The sequence below is a fragment of the Heptranchias perlo genome, chromosome 31 (assembly GCF_035084215.1).
Source record: "Heptranchias perlo isolate sHepPer1 chromosome 31, sHepPer1.hap1, whole genome shotgun sequence".
Classification (NCBI taxonomy): domain Eukaryota; kingdom Metazoa; phylum Chordata; class Chondrichthyes; order Hexanchiformes; family Hexanchidae; genus Heptranchias; species Heptranchias perlo.
In genome coordinates, this window is record NC_090355.1 from 19,788,677 (window position 1) to 19,806,771 (window position 18,095).

Here is an 18,095-nt window from a genome sequence, read left to right on the forward strand (position 1 = left end):
AAGCGCAGAAGATGCAACACGTGCCCTTTCACCTCCTCTATTCCCACCATCCAGGGCCCGAACACTCCCGAATGAAACAGTGATTTACTTGTACTTCTTCCAACTTAGTATACTGTATTTGGTACTCACAATGCGGTCTTCTCTACATTGGGAGACCAAACGCAGATTGGGTGATCGCTTTGCTGAACAGCTCCATTCAGTTCGCACGTGTAACCTTGAGCTTCTGGTCACTTGTCACTTTAATTCTCTATCCTACTCTGGCCTCTCTGTTCTCGGCCTCCTACACTGTTCCAATGAAGCTCGACGCAAGCTCGAGGAACTGTACCTTATCTCTCTACTATGCACTTTACAGCCTTCTGGCCTTAACATGGAGTTTAACAACTGCAGATCTTAACCTCTGCTCCTATTTTCTCTTGCACAGCGGGTGCTGGTGATGGACGATGGCTGCACCAGAGCCACTGGGAGTGGAGGAGGTATGGGCTGCTGCTTAGGGTGGGGATCCCCTATCGGTACACAGTTGGCGGGGTGGTCCGCACCCCTGGGATCTACTTTCTTTCGCCACATTCCCGGGCCACAGCAACCCTCTCTGCTTTGCCAGATTTTCCATGCTTCCCTCCCCTTCAACTATTCTGCTGGACATCTTTTGTTCTTACACTTATTCCATTATCACCTCCTTTTGCCTTGCACCATCACCCCTTTTGTTATTTAATCACTCCTGCCCTCCACCGAATCGGACCTTTCCCTTTCCCCCTTTTCCCTGGCCCTGTACTTGCTTAAAAGCTGTTCATCTCTAACATCTTCCAATTCTGATGAAAGGTCATCGACCTGAAATGTTAACTCTGTTTCTCTCTCCACAGATACTGCCTGCAGCCAGCATTTTCCATTATTAGTTCAGATTTCCAGCATACGCAGTATTTTGCTTTTGCCCCTATTTCTAAATCCTGCCACTTTGCAGTGTGATGAAGGTTTCCTGCCCAGACACTTAAGGAGTCCACTGGCGCTAGAGCTAAATATCTTCACATAGTTGCAGGCCCTGTTAGCATGAATTCTGAATCTGGAGACTGGACTCAGGGTAGTTGAGCAGCAGAATCTGGTGATCACCACTAAAAGGAATAAGATACATTAGCTGCCTAGAATTTCTGCAAGTTATGTAAATGTAAAGTCTAGCAATTATTTTAATAGTTCAGTTTTTTTGTGATAGCGTAAACTTGTGTTTTTCTCTTGGTTGCACCTTGAGTTTTCTTTTTCACTTTTCTGGAAGCTGGGGGAATGACTCCCATGATTTTTTGTATTTTTCTGGGCTCCCTTCATTTATTTTTTTTCTTACAAACCCTTTATGGATACTCAGTGAGCTTCTGGTTTTTTTGTGTGTGTGTGTGGGTTTTCCATGGTTTTATGTTTAAGGAATATGGGAAGAGAAAGCGGCATTTGGTATTTGTGCCAATATTTCTCTTCTGTTATATTATCCTGTGGGAGTGGGGCATCTGGCAAACAAAGTTGATGGAACTTGCCTCCTTGGATCTAATTTTGCGAAATTTGTGTCAAATGCTGAACGCATTAGTGCACCTAGTCTGTTCCTATCGCCAATATCTCCCAATCCCTAGCAAAGGAATTGTGGGGGAGTTACTGGCATCTATCATCAGAGACAGAGTGACTGAGCACTTGGGCAACTATCAGCTGATCAAAGAGAGTCAGCATGGTTTTATGAAAGGTAAGTTATGTCTGACTCATCTAGATTAATTTTTTGAGCAGGTGACTGGCATGGTGGATAGAGGACTGTCTATGGATGTTGTCTAAATTGACTTCCAGAAGACATTTGATAAGGTTCCACACAAGGTATCATTAGCAATATTAAAAGTGCACAGAATTGATGGTAACCTTGTGACATGGGTTGGTAATTGGTTTGGAGATAGGACACAGAGAGTAGGGATAAAGGGAATGTTCTCTGATTGGCAGGATGTGACAAGTGGTGTTCCCCAGGGATTTGTACTAGGGCCTCAGCTTTTCACCATATATATTAAAGAAAGACGAAAGTAGCGAGAGTTTGGCAACCAAGTTTGCAGATGGCACTAAGTAATGAGGCACAGTATGTTGTGTAGATGGGAGCAGAAAGTTACAAGTTGACTGACTAAATGAATGGGCAAAACTATGGCAGATGGAATTCAATGTGGGGGAATTGTGAGGTCAGCCACTTTGGATCCATGAAAGACAAATGAGAATATTTTCTTAATGGTACTAGCAGCTGTGGAGGAGCAAAGGGTTTCTGAGTACACAAATCACAAAGCTAGTGCACAGGTACAAAAAGTAATCAAAAAGGCTAATGGAATGTTGGCTTTTATCTCAAGGGGGGTGGAATTCAAGTGAGGAAGTGACGCTTCAGTTGTACAGAGCCTTGGTCAGACCATCTGGAGTAATGCGTTCCAGGTTTGGGCACTGAACCTCAGTGGTACAGCGCAGATTTACCAGAATGATACCGGGATTTAAGGGGTTAAAGTATGAGGATAGGTTGCATAAACTTGGCTTGTATTCCCTTCCGTTTAGAACATTGTGGGGTGAAATGATTGAGGTATTTAAAATGAGAAAGGGATTCGTTAGGAAATAGTTTCTCTGCATCTACCCTCTGGTGGGGAATCCAGAGCAAGAGGCCATAATCTTAAAATTAGTGCTAGGCCATTTAGAAATCAGGAAGCACTTTTTCACACAAACAATAGTGAAAATTTTGGAAGTCATTCCTCAAAAGGTTGTGGATACAGGGTCAATTGAAATTTTCAAGACTGAGATCGATAGGTTTTTGTTGACTATCAAGGGATATGGAACAAAGGCAGGTAAATGGAGTCGAGGTACAGATCAGCCATGATTTAATTGAATGGCAGAACAGGCTTGAGGGCTACTCCTGTTCCTAAGTTCCTAATTGGAACTCTATTTGCACCCAAGAGCAGGGTTAAAAAGTTAGTTTTTGTACATTAAATAGTGCACACTGCTCACCAGCACAACGAGCAGCTGAAAAATACATGGGGGTGGGGGGAAGGAGAGGTTTTCTAGTTACTTTGTAGCTATTTATTTTTCAGTACAATGATAAGTCTACATTTTACTTTTAATTTCTAACTGGATGATAGCTTTTTGCTGTGATCAAATCCGAGTTTTTCATGCTGCTAAACAAAGAACCAATTAACCAGTTGCCACTTAAGACCTAGATGTCTCACCTGGCTAGGTGAAAAGCCAGGTATCAAGTGGTAGCTATCAGGTTTAATAAGCAAAAAAAACAAAGGGATTTAAAGAACTGGTATCAGGTGAACATCATTCAGATTCTGAAACCCAGCACATGATTCATCAAGCATAATTATAATGGAAAACGGTATCTGAATCGCCAGAACTATCGTGTCACAGATAAAACAGATTTCATTTGACCAAATATTCCTGTTGCACTGTGTCAGGGAAATTCTGAGAAAACTTAAAGGAATGGCATTGATCATTTAAAAAAAAATATATATTGCATTTTCTTAGGTTAATAGGGTTGACCCCAATTTAAACGAGGGAAAGTTCTGCTCTCCAGCAGGCAGCCACACTCTCAGGGAATATGGATCAGAGTTTCAGTAATACAGTGTCCCTTCAAGCACAGCTTCCCTGCTGGGAGCACAGGACCACAGGATTTACCCTTATGCCTACAATGGATTTAATTACATTTTAAAGCGAGAGGTTTGAAGAAATAGGAGAGACATCCTTTTGTAAGATGAACTTTTTGTAGAAATTTATTTATTGTTTTGGCTAAACACACTGCACAAGTGAAGCCTGACGTAAAAATATTTTAAAAATTGATTTTGTTAATAAGCTTCCATGATTTTGCATAATTACATATTCCTACCCCTACTGGGTTGAATGGATTCTATCCAGTGATGATCCAAAACAAGGAATAGCTGGAATTTCCGGTTGAAAATACAAAAACATCAGGACTGATTTTTGTGTAATAAATGGTTAAGGACTAGTGCAAATCTTGCTAGAATGGTAATGTGCTAAAAGCACTCAAATTTCATGGGTCAGCTAACAGCATAATTATTCACAGTTCCAGATGCAGATTTGGACAGGTGCTGGAAATACACCCTCAGCATTACAGCATGCCTAGAAGGATGTGGAGGCTAGCACAAGTCTACAGCTGATCAATATAGTCACTATCATGACAGTCCTGTGTGGTATGGAAGCTGAAGATGTCTCAGCTCTGGACCTGGCTCTTAGCTGACCCAGACCCTGTGGAGACTGTTCCCTGCAGGCCTTGGCAGGTAGATGCGATAGTGCCAGCAAATGTGGTTGGTGGCATCTTGGCACTTTCAGGCATTGCTGGCTGATGTTCACCGTCGCATTACTTCTTTCATGCAGAACCGCCGAAAGCATGAGATACGGTGAGTGAGATGTTTCTGAAGAATCGTTCAACACTGCATCGGGTCCAATGTCCCGACTTCCTTTGGGAATAAGAGCCTCCTTGTGCACTAATCGTTTGCCATAACAAAGTCTGATCAACTCTGTCTACAGATGTGGGTGCGTATGTAATGGCAGGTGGCCACATAGCATCTCTTATTCAGTCTGACTTGCTGGAATCACTCTGTAGATCATTCTCTTCTTCCAAAAACACCAGATAGAGGGAGTCCCATCATCATACCCATTGGTGCCAGTAATAATGCTTGGGCCAAAAAAATTACCCCAATTGTCACAAAGAATCATCAGAACCTAAGTGCCAGCAGAGAAAAGAACAACGGTAATGAAGAGAAACAGTTCAGAAATTAGGTTAAAACTGTTGAGACTTTCTTACCACGTTCTTTATACGTAACCCCATATGCAGCTCAGCAGCTTGCAAAGCTGGACATCCAATATGGATGAATGGGATTTGCACCGGACACTGACCCGACACGATGGCCGAAAAACGATGCAGAAGGCGTAACCACATTACTTCCGCGTCAATATGTTATGAAGTTCTCGCCTGCTACAGGCTGAATCTTCCTGAACCCCTCTGAAAGTGTGGGTATCTGTCCCTTCTTCTATCCATTACATCCATGACCTGGCACACACAAACATCAACCCTATTGTCTCCTGCTCAAGAAAATGATTGAAGCCAGTAGCTGAAGCAATTACTACAGAAACACTACTACATAGAATTACATAGAGTCTACAGCACAGAAGACTATTCGGCCCAACCAGTCTATGCCGGCATTTATGCTGCACACTAGCGTCCTCCCACCCCATTTCATTTAACCTCTGTCTGAACACGGTGATTGCCTTGGCAACGGGCAGTTGCAAAGGCTGTCTGTAATCACCATGTATTGTTCTGTGATTTATAAATGCGTAGGCTTCAAGGAGTTCCTGACATTTACCTGAGGAAGGAGGAAGCCTCCGAAAGCTTGTAGATTTCAAATAAAATCGTTGGACTATAACTTGGTGTTGTAAAATTGTTTACAATTTAACCCCATCAGCATATCCTTCTGTTTATTTCTCCCTAATGTGCTAATCTAGCTTCCCCTTAAATGTATGAAACAAATAGTATTTCTTCACTGTGAACCAGAAAATTCCAGGATAGAAATGACTGAATGTGCAATAAAGGCCCCAGCCATAGGCTTCAATCACTCTCATAACACAGGGCCTGTGTTTTAGCATTAAAGCCTTCAAAACAAGACAAATATTTGTGCAGGATTTTCTACTGCATATTGGCTATTCACCAAAATGTGAATTTGGAAGAATCAATTAATCCTGTTTTATAGGCAGATGAAAAGAAGCTCTCTCACCTGGCTGAATATAGGGCAGCAAAGTGGTTTCACCATCATTGGCCCATACAATCTTTCTCCAGGCACTGGGAAGGGTAGTAGCAATGTACAAAATTGTTACAAATAGCGACTTAAAACAACTGCACATACACAAGTTTGTGCAAGCGCAGTAGTTTCAAGGTTGACCCAATTGCTCTGCAACATAAATAGGATGGTTTCCACAACAACGGAGCTGGGAGTTAGCAATAGAGAAATACTTTAGGAAGCAGCTCTCCAATATGAATGGGACATTGGAACCACAAAAATCCTGACATCAGTATTCTCTTAAGGAATCCAAATATACCAATAATGTACCAATTATACTGTAGTATTAAGATGCAAAACTTAATTAATACAAAAAAAGATACTTAATGCAAGATGAGTCCCAATGATTACATTCTAATGTAATAAAATCAGCTCCGGTCAGTAGCAAGTAGGATTTAAAAACCCATATACATATTTGAATCATAGCAAAAACTGTCTTTATGAGGAGGTTCATATATGGTGCATTAATCTAAACATTAGTGGATAGGCAGCAGTTCCAACTATTTTCTTAAATCGATCCTCTGGTGAGGATTTAATTTTTGGATTTGGTTCTAATCAATCATATAGACATTTTCTTCAACGGCCAAACCTATGAGCTGCATGAATATTTTAAGAATAGGCAGCACCAAAATTATTACAAAACATGAAGACAGAAAAATGCAGCAATTATTTTTGAAGTCTTTCGATACAACTGGTAATGAATTTGGTCACGTGGAAAAATATTACCATTATCTCCATGCCTGCACTTGGTTACAGTTGAGCCCTGATCCCAGATCCCAAATCCCCAGCTGCCTGTCTGGCTTCCCTCCTAGGCCAGATCCTAGCCCACTGTTCCATATCAGCCCATCTCTTGGATTCTCTCTCACACATGCCATTCCTGGACACATCAGCATTAGTCAAGACAAATTGACTGGGGGTAGAGGTTCATACCAACAGCAGACTCTGATCCAGTTTCCCCCATTCAACCCATGCTTCCTCCCAACTCCATGCCCCACTCACTCCTTTGTGATCAGCAGCTATCAGGGGATTGGAGCCAATGGGAAAAGAGGGGAAAAACAGAGAGTAAGAAACATACTGCAAGAGAGATAAACATGCACACAAAGAAAGTGACACATACAGAAAAAGAGTGGAAGACATACTGTGCTGACAGAAACAGAGAGAGGGAAGAGAATGAGACAAACAGCGATACAGAGGTAACAATGAAAGTTCATGAGAGAGGGAGAGAGAGAGAAAAATAAAAAGTCAGAGGAAAACAAAGAACGAGAGAGTGCAACTCAGCAGAGACTCAGTTACATGAAGCCACAGGTAGTTTTAAATTTTGTCCTTGAAGAATGGGAGATCAGCTCGTTAGCAGAAAAGAAACTAAGGACAAGCAAGTGTTAGAATGTGTATAACATAAATTATATAACTCTGTAAATTTTCAAAATGTTCTTTTTAAACATATCATTCCATCAATATTAACAGCAAGCCATTGAAGTGCTGGTATTTGTTTGTTTGCAGCAGGTAGCGATTTCATGTTCCTTTGTGGCAACTTTTTCTATGGAAGGGTTGAACTAATATTGAGCCAAAAATGATGCATGTGGCAATTTGGTTATAACCTGCTGAGAAGAAATAATTCAGGGCAATAATTTCTCAGTGCCTCAGGATAAACACTCCATCAAGGGAAGAAATGAACACTGGCATGTTCACACTGCCTTTCTTTTACAAGGGATCTCTGTAAAATTATTTAGCGAATAAAAGTTCAGTAGAACAGAATCAATGAAATGTAACCACAAACTGAACACAAAACAATATTCAACCAGTGAGCGTGAAGATGAGCCATAAAGTTCCATTTGAACATTTTTTAAAATTAAAATCTGTTTTGAAGCATTTTCTGAAGATCTGCCTGAAATAATTACTAAGAAACAAAGTAGGGCAGCTAAATGAGCAAAAAGTCTGAAGAACAACAATCAACATCGAATGCAACATGATTGACTGAGCCTCATTCAAAAGGACTATAAATTTACTGAGATAGTGCCAAGAGACCAGACAATATTAAACTTTCGCTGTATTGAATGCTGAGAACAGATGCCACTGTGATAAAGTTGAATGAGACTTACTCCTAAAAAGCATGAGACAATTCTAAAATCTGATGCTGACACCAAAAGACAAATTTAGTGTTACGTACTCGATTTCCTGGGGGCCATGAGAATATTAACTAACAATAATGATACATTTTGCTCCAAAAACTTAAGTCGAAAACTCAAGAGCCAGGATATCAAATGGAAACTTTGCATGGGTACAAACAATGCTGGCACAAAAGATCCTTTTGCTATGCAAATAAAATCAGCTCTGTGCTGCACATCTGCATGATGCCAGAGAAATATAATTCATTCAATCAATGGAGGACAATCAGAATAATTTATACTCCTTCCACCCCTAATTTCTGTCAAGATTCTTAATATGAAGGCAGAGAGAGGCGAAAGGCATTTGAATGATTAAATACTACGGTTCCTGCCTCTGGAACGAAAGGTGCCTCCAGTCGGAGTACTATTCCAGAAAGTTCTAGAACTAGTAGAATTCTGAACCTGGAGAAGCAACTTCCCAAATTCATAATGAATTTGGAAAACTGCAGGAGAGAGTACAAGATGCATAACACACAAATTTTTCAGGTGATTTGACAACATGAAGCAGACCACTTTTGGAAGTTAGGGAAAACAATTTGACTTGCCGTATGATAAAGCTCCCGGGTAAATCGAAAAAAGGCTAGTGGAAGTGCTTTTTTTTTTAACGACAGTAGAAAGAACTGAGTCATCTACCTTGACAAGAGTTTTAAGTAATTTAAATTTTAAACAGGTTAAATGACCTCAGTGTAGAATGTTAGTTAGGGTCTATTTGGAGAATAGGAGATTTTGAACTCTAAAATCATCAGGTGCGGGGTCTTTCAAAGAGAATCCTAGAACTAGATGTTGAGACACTTGCAAAACATAAATAAATGAATGCTCCACCTCTATGCTATATTAATCCTAGATTAAATGAGATTGACATGCATGTATTTATCCACAGAAGCTTTCATGGCTATAAATAGCTTGTCATTGCTTTCTTCAATTATATGGATGAGTACAGGAGAGGGGGGGGGAAAACCATAAGGTTGGATGATAATATACAAAAACTGTCAGTTACTTCTTATTCTGTGGCCAAATACCTTTAACTTCGAGAATATTCCCCCATAACTTACTCAAGGTGAGTTATCATGTGACAGGCTTTTCCACCCTTATTCTCTAACTTCTCTAGCTTAAAAAGATTCAGATGATGATAAAAAGTAAAATATTCAATAGTTATGAAAGGAGTAAGCAGGACATACACATCACAAAGTGGGTGGACACAATCACTCAAGTATAACATGTTTCCCTGTGCCAGGTGTACAGATGCCAACAAAGCTATGTACTTCTATTAACATGTTGGAGTACAAGAGTAAGGAAGTCTTCCTACAATTGTATAGGGCCCTAGTGAGACCACACCTGGAGTACAGTATACAGTTTTGGTCTCCTTATCTAGGGAACGCTAGACTTGCCTTAGAGGCGGTGCCATGAAGGTTTACTAGATTGATTCCTGGGACGAGAGGGTTATCCTTTGAGAAGGGATTGAGTAGAATGGGCCTATATTGGAGTTTAGAAGAATGAGCGGTGATCTCATTGAAACATAAGATTCTGAGAAGGCTTGACAGGGTAAATGCCAAGAGGATGTTTCCCCTGACTGCAGAGTTTAGAACTAGGGGGCATAGTCTCAGGATAAGGGGTAGGCCGTATAGGACTGAGATGTGGAGGAATTTCTTCACTCTGAGGGTTGTGAATCTTTGGAATTCTCTACCAGAGGGCTGTGGATGCTCAGTCGTTGAGTATATTCAAGGCTGAGATCGATAGATTTTTGAACTCTAAGGGAATCAGGGATATGGGGATTGGGCGGGAAAGTGGAGTTGAGGCCGAAGGTCAGCCATGATCTTATTGAATGGCGGAGCAGGCTCGAGGGGCCGTATGGCCTATTCCTGCTCCTATTTCTTATGTTCTTATGTAACGGCTTCTCACTACAGCATCCTTTCTGGACTTTATGAATAGTGAAATAATATTGTTCATAACAACAGTCACTTTGTCTTCAGTATATAGCTATGGCAGAACCTCAACTTCTGAAAAAAAAAATGGATTTAAAAAAACTGAAAACAATTAGAATTGATGTGAAATGTTCAAACAATAATAGTATCTTATGCCCATGTAATGAGCTCAATGGGACCAAAATAGAATTAAATAATTAAGCCACAAAAGCTGAAGCAGCAATCTTTTAGCCATGGTATTAGAACTATAATGAGGCAAGTCAAGAAATCTCTCTGGACCGTTGCTTACAAATATGATGCGGCAACAGTTATTCCAAAAATTATTAATGTCCAATGGATATAAATGAATGAATGAATGAATGCTCCAGCTGTATGCTATATCAAGCCTAGTGTAGATTAAATGAGATTGACAAGCATATATTTATCCGAAAATTGAATAAAATGTCTTGAGCAGCCCGAATGAATGAACTGGAAAAGGCTACTGGCAAGTCTTCTGTATTTGATGAGTTCTTGTGAAGTTTTATAGATTTTCTTTCTTAGTCCTTTGGCTCACTTTCGAGTGTTTCTAATCAAAACTCACAACTCACCAGGCTGCACTCAGCCTTAAAAATGAAAAGGATCCCCAACTCAAAGCAAAAGCTATCAGCCGGTTTCTCTCTTTAGAAATATAAAATAATCAATAGGTTAAATGGGACTATTTTTACGTTAACAGTTCTGTTTCAAGGGAGGAACTTTTGCTTTCTTTCTCTACTTAAACTACAACCCAAATGTAATTTCCAATACTTAATATGCTAAATATCCCTCAAAATTTGGGATAGAAATATGGATCTTACATTATACTTCTTTATTTCCTAGCGGGTCCATTGAATGAGCACAATCTTTTATCCCGAATGCGCAAATCATTAATAGATGCAGAGTACTGAATCCCATGAAATTTCTGAAGAATATAAACTTGTATCCTGCTTGTACTGAGATGAGAACATGTAAACTGTTTTCCCGCATTTGTACACCTCCCACATTCACATTCTGCTTGTTTATCAGCCTCTAATGCAATGACAGAAATTCAAGGAAGTTTAAAAACCTAATATGTGAATATTATGCACAACGACAGATGGTAAGGGGATTGATTACAAAGGTGGAATCATGTTCCTTGTTGGTTTTGGGCTTGTATATGTCTAACTAGCACAGCTACACGTGGACATTCTCTCCCCAAATCAACTTGGGACTATACATACTACAGGAGGTCATTCATAATTTTACATATAATCCTAATATTTCATATGGCTTACAGCTCCTGTGCCATGCAGCCTGGGAAGGGATTCTTTGTACTAGGTTATGAATAAATAGAAATTATCTCACGGGTGATGGTGAGGTTTGCTAGTTCTTTCCGAACTGTGAACTCATCAGCAGGGTAATAGACATTTACTAATTCCTTCCTAGAACCAACACCACAAATAATCATTCTGCCAGTCTGGACTATTTTTAGGATCTCTGAAAATGAACATCGCTCTTTTGATCACGATTTCTGCTTTTAAAAAATCTGCGCTGGCTAAACAATCACTAATCCAAATTACTCTGCCTTAATAAGGTCCCATGTACATTTAAATCTACCCATTTGATTGAAAAAAAATCCAATCAGATATCTCAATAAATTATATATTTCTTTTAAACAGAAGTAGGAAGTATGTTTCATTATGCCAATTTCTATCAGCTACTCAGTTTTCTATTGGGTTGCAATATGTTGTTTCACACTCCCTGGTAGCATCTATACTGACATATTGGGTTAAAGTAACTTTTACACATTAATTAAACTACAAAAAAATCTGTTCAAAACACTATGAATATATGAAGGGTTTTTCAGAAGAAAAGCCTGCCATATTCCCAACAGATGTATTTTACAAACAATAAAGAGGGACTCTGTACCAAGTGCTTTGAAACATCCTGATAACCAGTCACACTGGGATGTATTTTAAAATGAATCGCAGGTATTGCTGGTTAACATGATCTTAAACAGTCTTTACTAGATCTCCCAATATGGTGTTTCTCAACACCTCATCGAGAGATGATTGGATCTTTTGTTGTAGCAGGTAGGAGTTGCATGCCCAGTGCTATGGTGACAGCTGTGGGTGAATTTGCTCATTCATCTAATTGCACAGAATCCTGTTTCTGGCTGGCTGGAGCAATAAAAGTTGCAAAAAGTTTGTTCACTGCTTTTATTTTAAATCTTTACAGCTTTATTTAGGAGTGTTAGGTATATTCTTCAAAAACAGGTGTTGCAATTTCTTTTATTAGGTCATCCATGTCTTCTACTTTAGTAAACAATTTTACAACACCAAGTTATAGTCCAGCAATTTTATTTTAAATTCACAAGCTTTCGGAGGCTTCCTCCTTCCTCAGGTGAACGTGTTGTGGCTAGCTGCCGGGTGCAAAACCTGGAGAGTATGTTAACCGCTATCAATCAACGTGCGATCGCGTTGGAAACGGTAAGTTTGGTTCATGCAGATTTTCCACGTGGACCTTCACCCCCCCCCCCCCCAACCCCTTGCCGGCTGCCAACCCGCCACCATGGTAAAATTGAGCCCAGTGTGTCTTCATTCATTGCATTTTTTTGTGGAAGAAAAATCTGAAAATGATCTTATAATTTGTACTCTTGATACAAAAATGCTGCCCTAGCTGTGATAAATATAGTATTTAGTAGCAGTTTTAAAGTGGTCACAGTGTAGTTGGTCATTTACTTGATCCACTAAATTAAAAGTTACTCCAAAATTTCTTCGTATTATCAAACAGGCCAAAACCATTGTGTAAAGTTAATAAAACACAGACTAATAGGACATATTTACAGCACAGACTAACAGAACATATTTACAGCACTAGACAAGGCTGAATAGCTTGTTTTCACCACTGTTAGATCGTCTCAGTACTATATTTATCACAGCTAGGGCAGCATTTTTGTATCAGAGTACAAATTATAAGATCATTTTCAGATTTTTCTTCCACAAAAAAATTCAATGAATGAAGACACACTGGGCTCAATTTTACCATGGTGGCGGGTTGGCAGCCGGCAAGGGGGGGGGGGTGAAGGTCCACGTGGAAAACCTGCATGAACCAAACTTACCGTTTCCAACGCGATCGCACGTTGATTGATAGCGGTTAACATACTCTCCAGGTTTTGCACCCGGCAGCTAGCCACAACAAGAGAGGGGGGGGGGGGGGGGGTGGGGGGGGGTGGGTGAGAAAGAGAGAGCGCGAGAAGTCATCTGGCGCTGGAACGAAAGACCGGGGGTGGGGGGGTAATGGAAAATCCGGCGCTGGACGGGGGGGGGGGGGGGGGGGGGGGACATTGGGAGGGTGAAACATCGGACATCAGAGCAGATTTCAAAGGTAGGTTCATTTAGTGTTTTCACTTCCTTGCATGGTTTTTATTTAATTTATTTAGTTTCTTTTCCCCTGATCCGGTTTCACCAGGCGTGAATCAGAGGTGGTGGGCAAGCCGCGCAGTTAAGTTAAAAATCTTTCTAATCCCTTCATCTGTCGCAGGTAAAGTGCCTTAAGTATTTCAATGAGGTATATTTGGCTCTTTAACTGTCATCCTGTCGGCTTTAATTGCCGACGGGACTTTCGTTTTTGGGACACCTGCACACAGACAGGTGGGTCCCTGGGAAACTCAGAAGTCAGCGGGTTGGAGCCGGCTTCCGAACCTGAACAGGATTTCCGGATCCCTCCGCTCCCAACGCACCCGCAATTGGCTCCTAAAATCATCCCCACTGTGTTGTTTCATGCTGATATTCTCAAATGTAAAATGCCATGGAGGTAGTGATAGCAAAACAATTTAATACAAGCTATGCAACAGAAGTTTTTTTTCTTCTGACCAATGAGGCAGGTAGTATATACGTGAGTAGTATTTAGATTTTTCTGTCATTTAAACATAAACTTTGCTTAACATCTTACCAGCAGTAGTCCAATAGGTGTGAAGGGAGGACAGGAATGTAAACATGCTGCCAATACATCGGGTATAGCATAGCTGCTGACCCATGGATGCAGGCTGTTAACTGGAAGAGAGAAGAAAGATCGGTCATCAAATCTAACATAGTTAAATTAACATTCTAAGCAGATATTACTGACTTTCATAATCAAGTAGACTGCTTCCTGTTGAGTTCAGGTGAAGTGAAATCTTCTGACTGACGATAGCATTGGTGATTTTTGAATTTGAAGAATAAACAATTACGTATTTTAAAACTGTCGATAAAGAAAAATCAGCACAAACAGAAAACACAGAACATAAACATGTATCTCTAAAAATAAATGTTAAAATCATTTGTTCTGGACTGTGAGCTAATAGCTCCAGTGAATTATCCAACATGTGTTCTGCTGAAATAGGGGGCTGATTAAAATAGTGGTACTTGGTTCTGTTCCTGTCAGATAATTAAACGCTATCCTCAATATCAGCACTGAATCTTCTGGATCAGTCACTGTAGCCTAAATAATTGACATGTTGCATAGCATATGGGATAATGATCAGGCATCTCAGCATTACAACAAAAGGATTTCTGTACAAACCAACAAATAGACATATTCAAATTTGAGATAAACAAATTACTCTATTACAATGTGTCCATGAGATTCTCAGTTCCGGTAAAACCAGTCCTGTTATGATAAAGTCTAGTTATAACTAACTTTTCTTTCTGACTTAACCCATTAGGCAGATCCATGATTCATTGTAATATATTCTGGCATTCAGTACTACTTAAACCTACAAGTCACATGCCCAACAAGAAAGATTTACTGTTTCAAATTATACAGTAAAGAGTAAAGGCATTTTATGCACTTTCACCTAACTGTAAAAATGAATGACCATACTTCACTTCTCAAAATACTGCAATGACATGAATTACAAGCAAGTACTTAGTCCCCTTATCTCCCTAAATAATGGTTTTGTTAGTGTTAAATCCAATACTGTTTGCAATGACATTTATCATGAGAAATACTGTAGAAGACTATATATAGCTTCGGAGCTGGCTCTGCTAAAGTTCTCAAGTGTTTTTAAAGGATACATGAAATGTAATTCCACACGAGTAGGCTGCCAAACAATTTTATATGCCCAGTATTGCCAACTTACTGTCAGCATATCATATGGTTGGTGAAATATTTTGGGCCCTGAAGCCATGCTCATGTCACACGACCTCAGCTCACCATGCATCAGTGAGAGTGTCCCCAGCCTTTTAAAAAAAAATAGGCAAACAAATCACTAAAATAAAATTTGAAGAACTGTAATTATTTTCTTTTTAAAAGTATGTATTATATCTTTGACTTGTGCAGATTTTAAGTTTGATGTACAGTGGTAGTTAACAAAAAACAGATCACTTCTGCATAAGTTTTCATTCATCATAAAATAATTATTTTGATTCCTGCAGATAGGTATTGTGTATAATAAACAGCATGCTTTAAACCCAGGGGTAATTTGCACTTTTCTCCTAACATTTAATTCTGTTTAAATTAAAACGGTTCCTAATTAGACATCAACAGCAATCCTATGTGGGCTGACTCGTTCTGAAAATATTAGCTTCATTACAACAACTATTAAGAATACAATTAACTCAAGTGTGTAAACTCATTTCATAGTTTGCTAAATAATTAAGATTTGTGTTGTTTTGGAATTGCCCTCTTCCTTATCTAGTAGTATCAGCTCCATGCCCCATCTTGACCGAGTTATCCGGTCCAGATAAACTGCATCCTAGGTTGCTGAAGGAAGTTAAGGTGGAGATAGCAGAAGGTCTGACCACAATCTTTCAATCCTCCATGGATATGGGAGTTGTGCCTGAGGACTGGAGGATTGCAAATATTACAACCCTGTTCAATAAAGGGGAGAGGGATAAACCTGGTATCAACAAGCCAATCAGTGGTGGGATCATTGTCAAGGATAAAATTAATTCTCACTTAGAGAAGCGTGAGCCAGCACGGATTTGTTAAAGGCAAATAGTCTCTTACTAACCTGATTGAAGAAGTAACAGAGAGGGTTGATGAAGGTAGTGTAGTAGATGTATATATGGACTTTCAAAGGGCATTTGATAAAGTATCACCTTACAGGAAAGATGCAATTGCATTAGAGATGGTACAGAGGAGATTTATGAGGTTGTTGCCAGTACTGGAAAATTCTAGCAATGAGGAAAGAATGGATAGGCTGGGATTGTTTTCTTTGGAACAGAGGAGGTTGAGAGGAGATTTAATTGAGATGTATAAAATTATGAGGGGCTTATGTAGAGTGGATAAGGAGGACCTATTTCCTTTAGCAGAGGGGTCAATAACCAGGGGGCATAGATTTAAAGTAATTGGTAGAAGGATTAGAGGGGAACTGAGGAAATTTTTTTTCACCCAGAGGGTGATGAGAGTCTACAACTCACTGTGTGGAACGGTTTTAGAGGCAGAAACCCTCATCGCATTTAAAAGGTGCTTGGATGTGCACTTGAAGTGCTGTAACCTACAAGGCTACAGACCAAGAGCTGGAAAGTGGAATTAGGCTGGATGGCTCTTTTCAGCCGGCACAGACAGGATGGGCCGAATGGCCTCCTTCTGTACTGTAAATTTCTATGATTCTATTCAGACTTATTCGGAAAATAGAAGCACACAGTATTAAAGGGGCAGTGGTAACTTGGGTACGTAATTGGCTAAGGGATAGGAGGCGGAGCATAGTGGTGAACGGATGTTTTTCTGACTAGAGACAAGTGTAAAGTGGGGTCCCCCAGGGGTCAGAATTGGGACTATTGGTTTTCTTGTTATACATAAATGACCTGGACTTGGGTATAGGAAGTGCAATTTTGAAGTTTGCGGATGATACAAAACTTGGCAATGTAGTAAATAGTGAGCAGTATAGTAGCAGACTTCACAAAGAATGTTCTGGGCAGCATACCTCTGACTTCCACACAATGTGTTGGCCTTTCATCCATATCTTTTCTGAGCAACAATGTTTCAAGGATCAACAAAAATCTGTATTGATCCATTTGTTGCCACCACAACATCCTCCTCACCATAACTGGCAAAAAGTGCTCTTTTTTCACCTTATGAATTACCAAGCTAGAAATGGCATTTCTAACCAAAGTGACAAAGAATGAAAGTTTTAATATTTCAAAACTCTTAGAAATGTTAGTGATTCTGTCAAAGTTCTCTATCTTGCCTTTCCCCTACAAATTTCCTCACCCCTGAAAGAGTTAATAACTTAAGGGTTAACAAACCTTAACAGTTAACAATACCGCATAAAATTTAGAACACAGACCACAAATTAAGGCTTTGTCAAAGAAAATGCTTTATTTCAACTGTTTAAAGACTTTGCATTAACGCCACTCTCACTGACACCTTATGGAACTATTCCAATCATACAATTACATTTTTGTTGCAATAATTTAACATTATACACCAATTCTACCGTCTCACCCGAGAATGTTGTGAAGAAGACTGTACAACAATACGTTTGTTACTAACAGCAAAAGTTGCCCACAGCTTTCTCCAGCGAGAGAACTGCTAGGAGCTTGTGTGATGGACCATGAAACTAGAGAGATTCGGTACACTCTCCAGACATCTGCAAAAGTTGACAGTGTTTCCTGCAAGCCTCAAAACACACAAGGCGCTGACTGTTCAATCACTGTCATTTACGGTGTTTTGATTCGAAAACATCCCATCATTATTCATAACATTACTTGTGATCTTAAGGACACAAGCTGACTGTACATATAACTACTAGGTACTCCAGGTCACATTTTTAGAAACAAAAGCGCACAACCTCGAGCTACTAGAAGTATTTTTATTCTCAACATGCCCACTGCATTCAAGTACAGCAGAATTTATCAAAACAACTTCATGCATTATTATTCAGTGCCCATTCATTTTATTTGTAAAAGTAGCACTATTGTTAATTTTAGACATTATTCTTTATTAGACAAAGCTCCAGCTTTGATTTTGATGATCATTCCATCACTTAAACAGCTCAATGTATTACTGCCCTACAAGTGCGCTCCTGTCCATTTGTTAGCTTTTATAATCTGCATCTTCATTCATAAAGTGTAGATCTTCTATCTATATTTTTACACCTTTTTGTTAAATGCCCATTGTTCTTTTAGTTTGTGAGGTTACAAACCCCAATTTTTCATTACCAATAGCCTGTTACAGCAATTCATTCTGACATATTG

At 39.6% G+C, this 18,095-nt stretch overlaps 1 protein-coding gene across 6 annotated transcripts in view; it reads right to left on the reverse strand.

Moving 5' to 3' along the window:
• Positions 1–18,095, reverse strand: part of dennd1a (DENN/MADD domain containing 1A) — a 443,149-nt gene that overhangs the window by 173,986 nt on the left and 251,068 nt on the right. For all 6 annotated transcript variants that reach the window (XM_067969687.1, XM_067969686.1, XM_067969691.1 and 3 more), the window contains exon 10: positions 13,867–13,967. In XM_067969687.1, the coding sequence (XP_067825788.1) occupies positions 13,867–13,967 (101 nt within the window). The remainder of the gene's footprint in view (positions 1–13,866; positions 13,968–18,095) is intronic.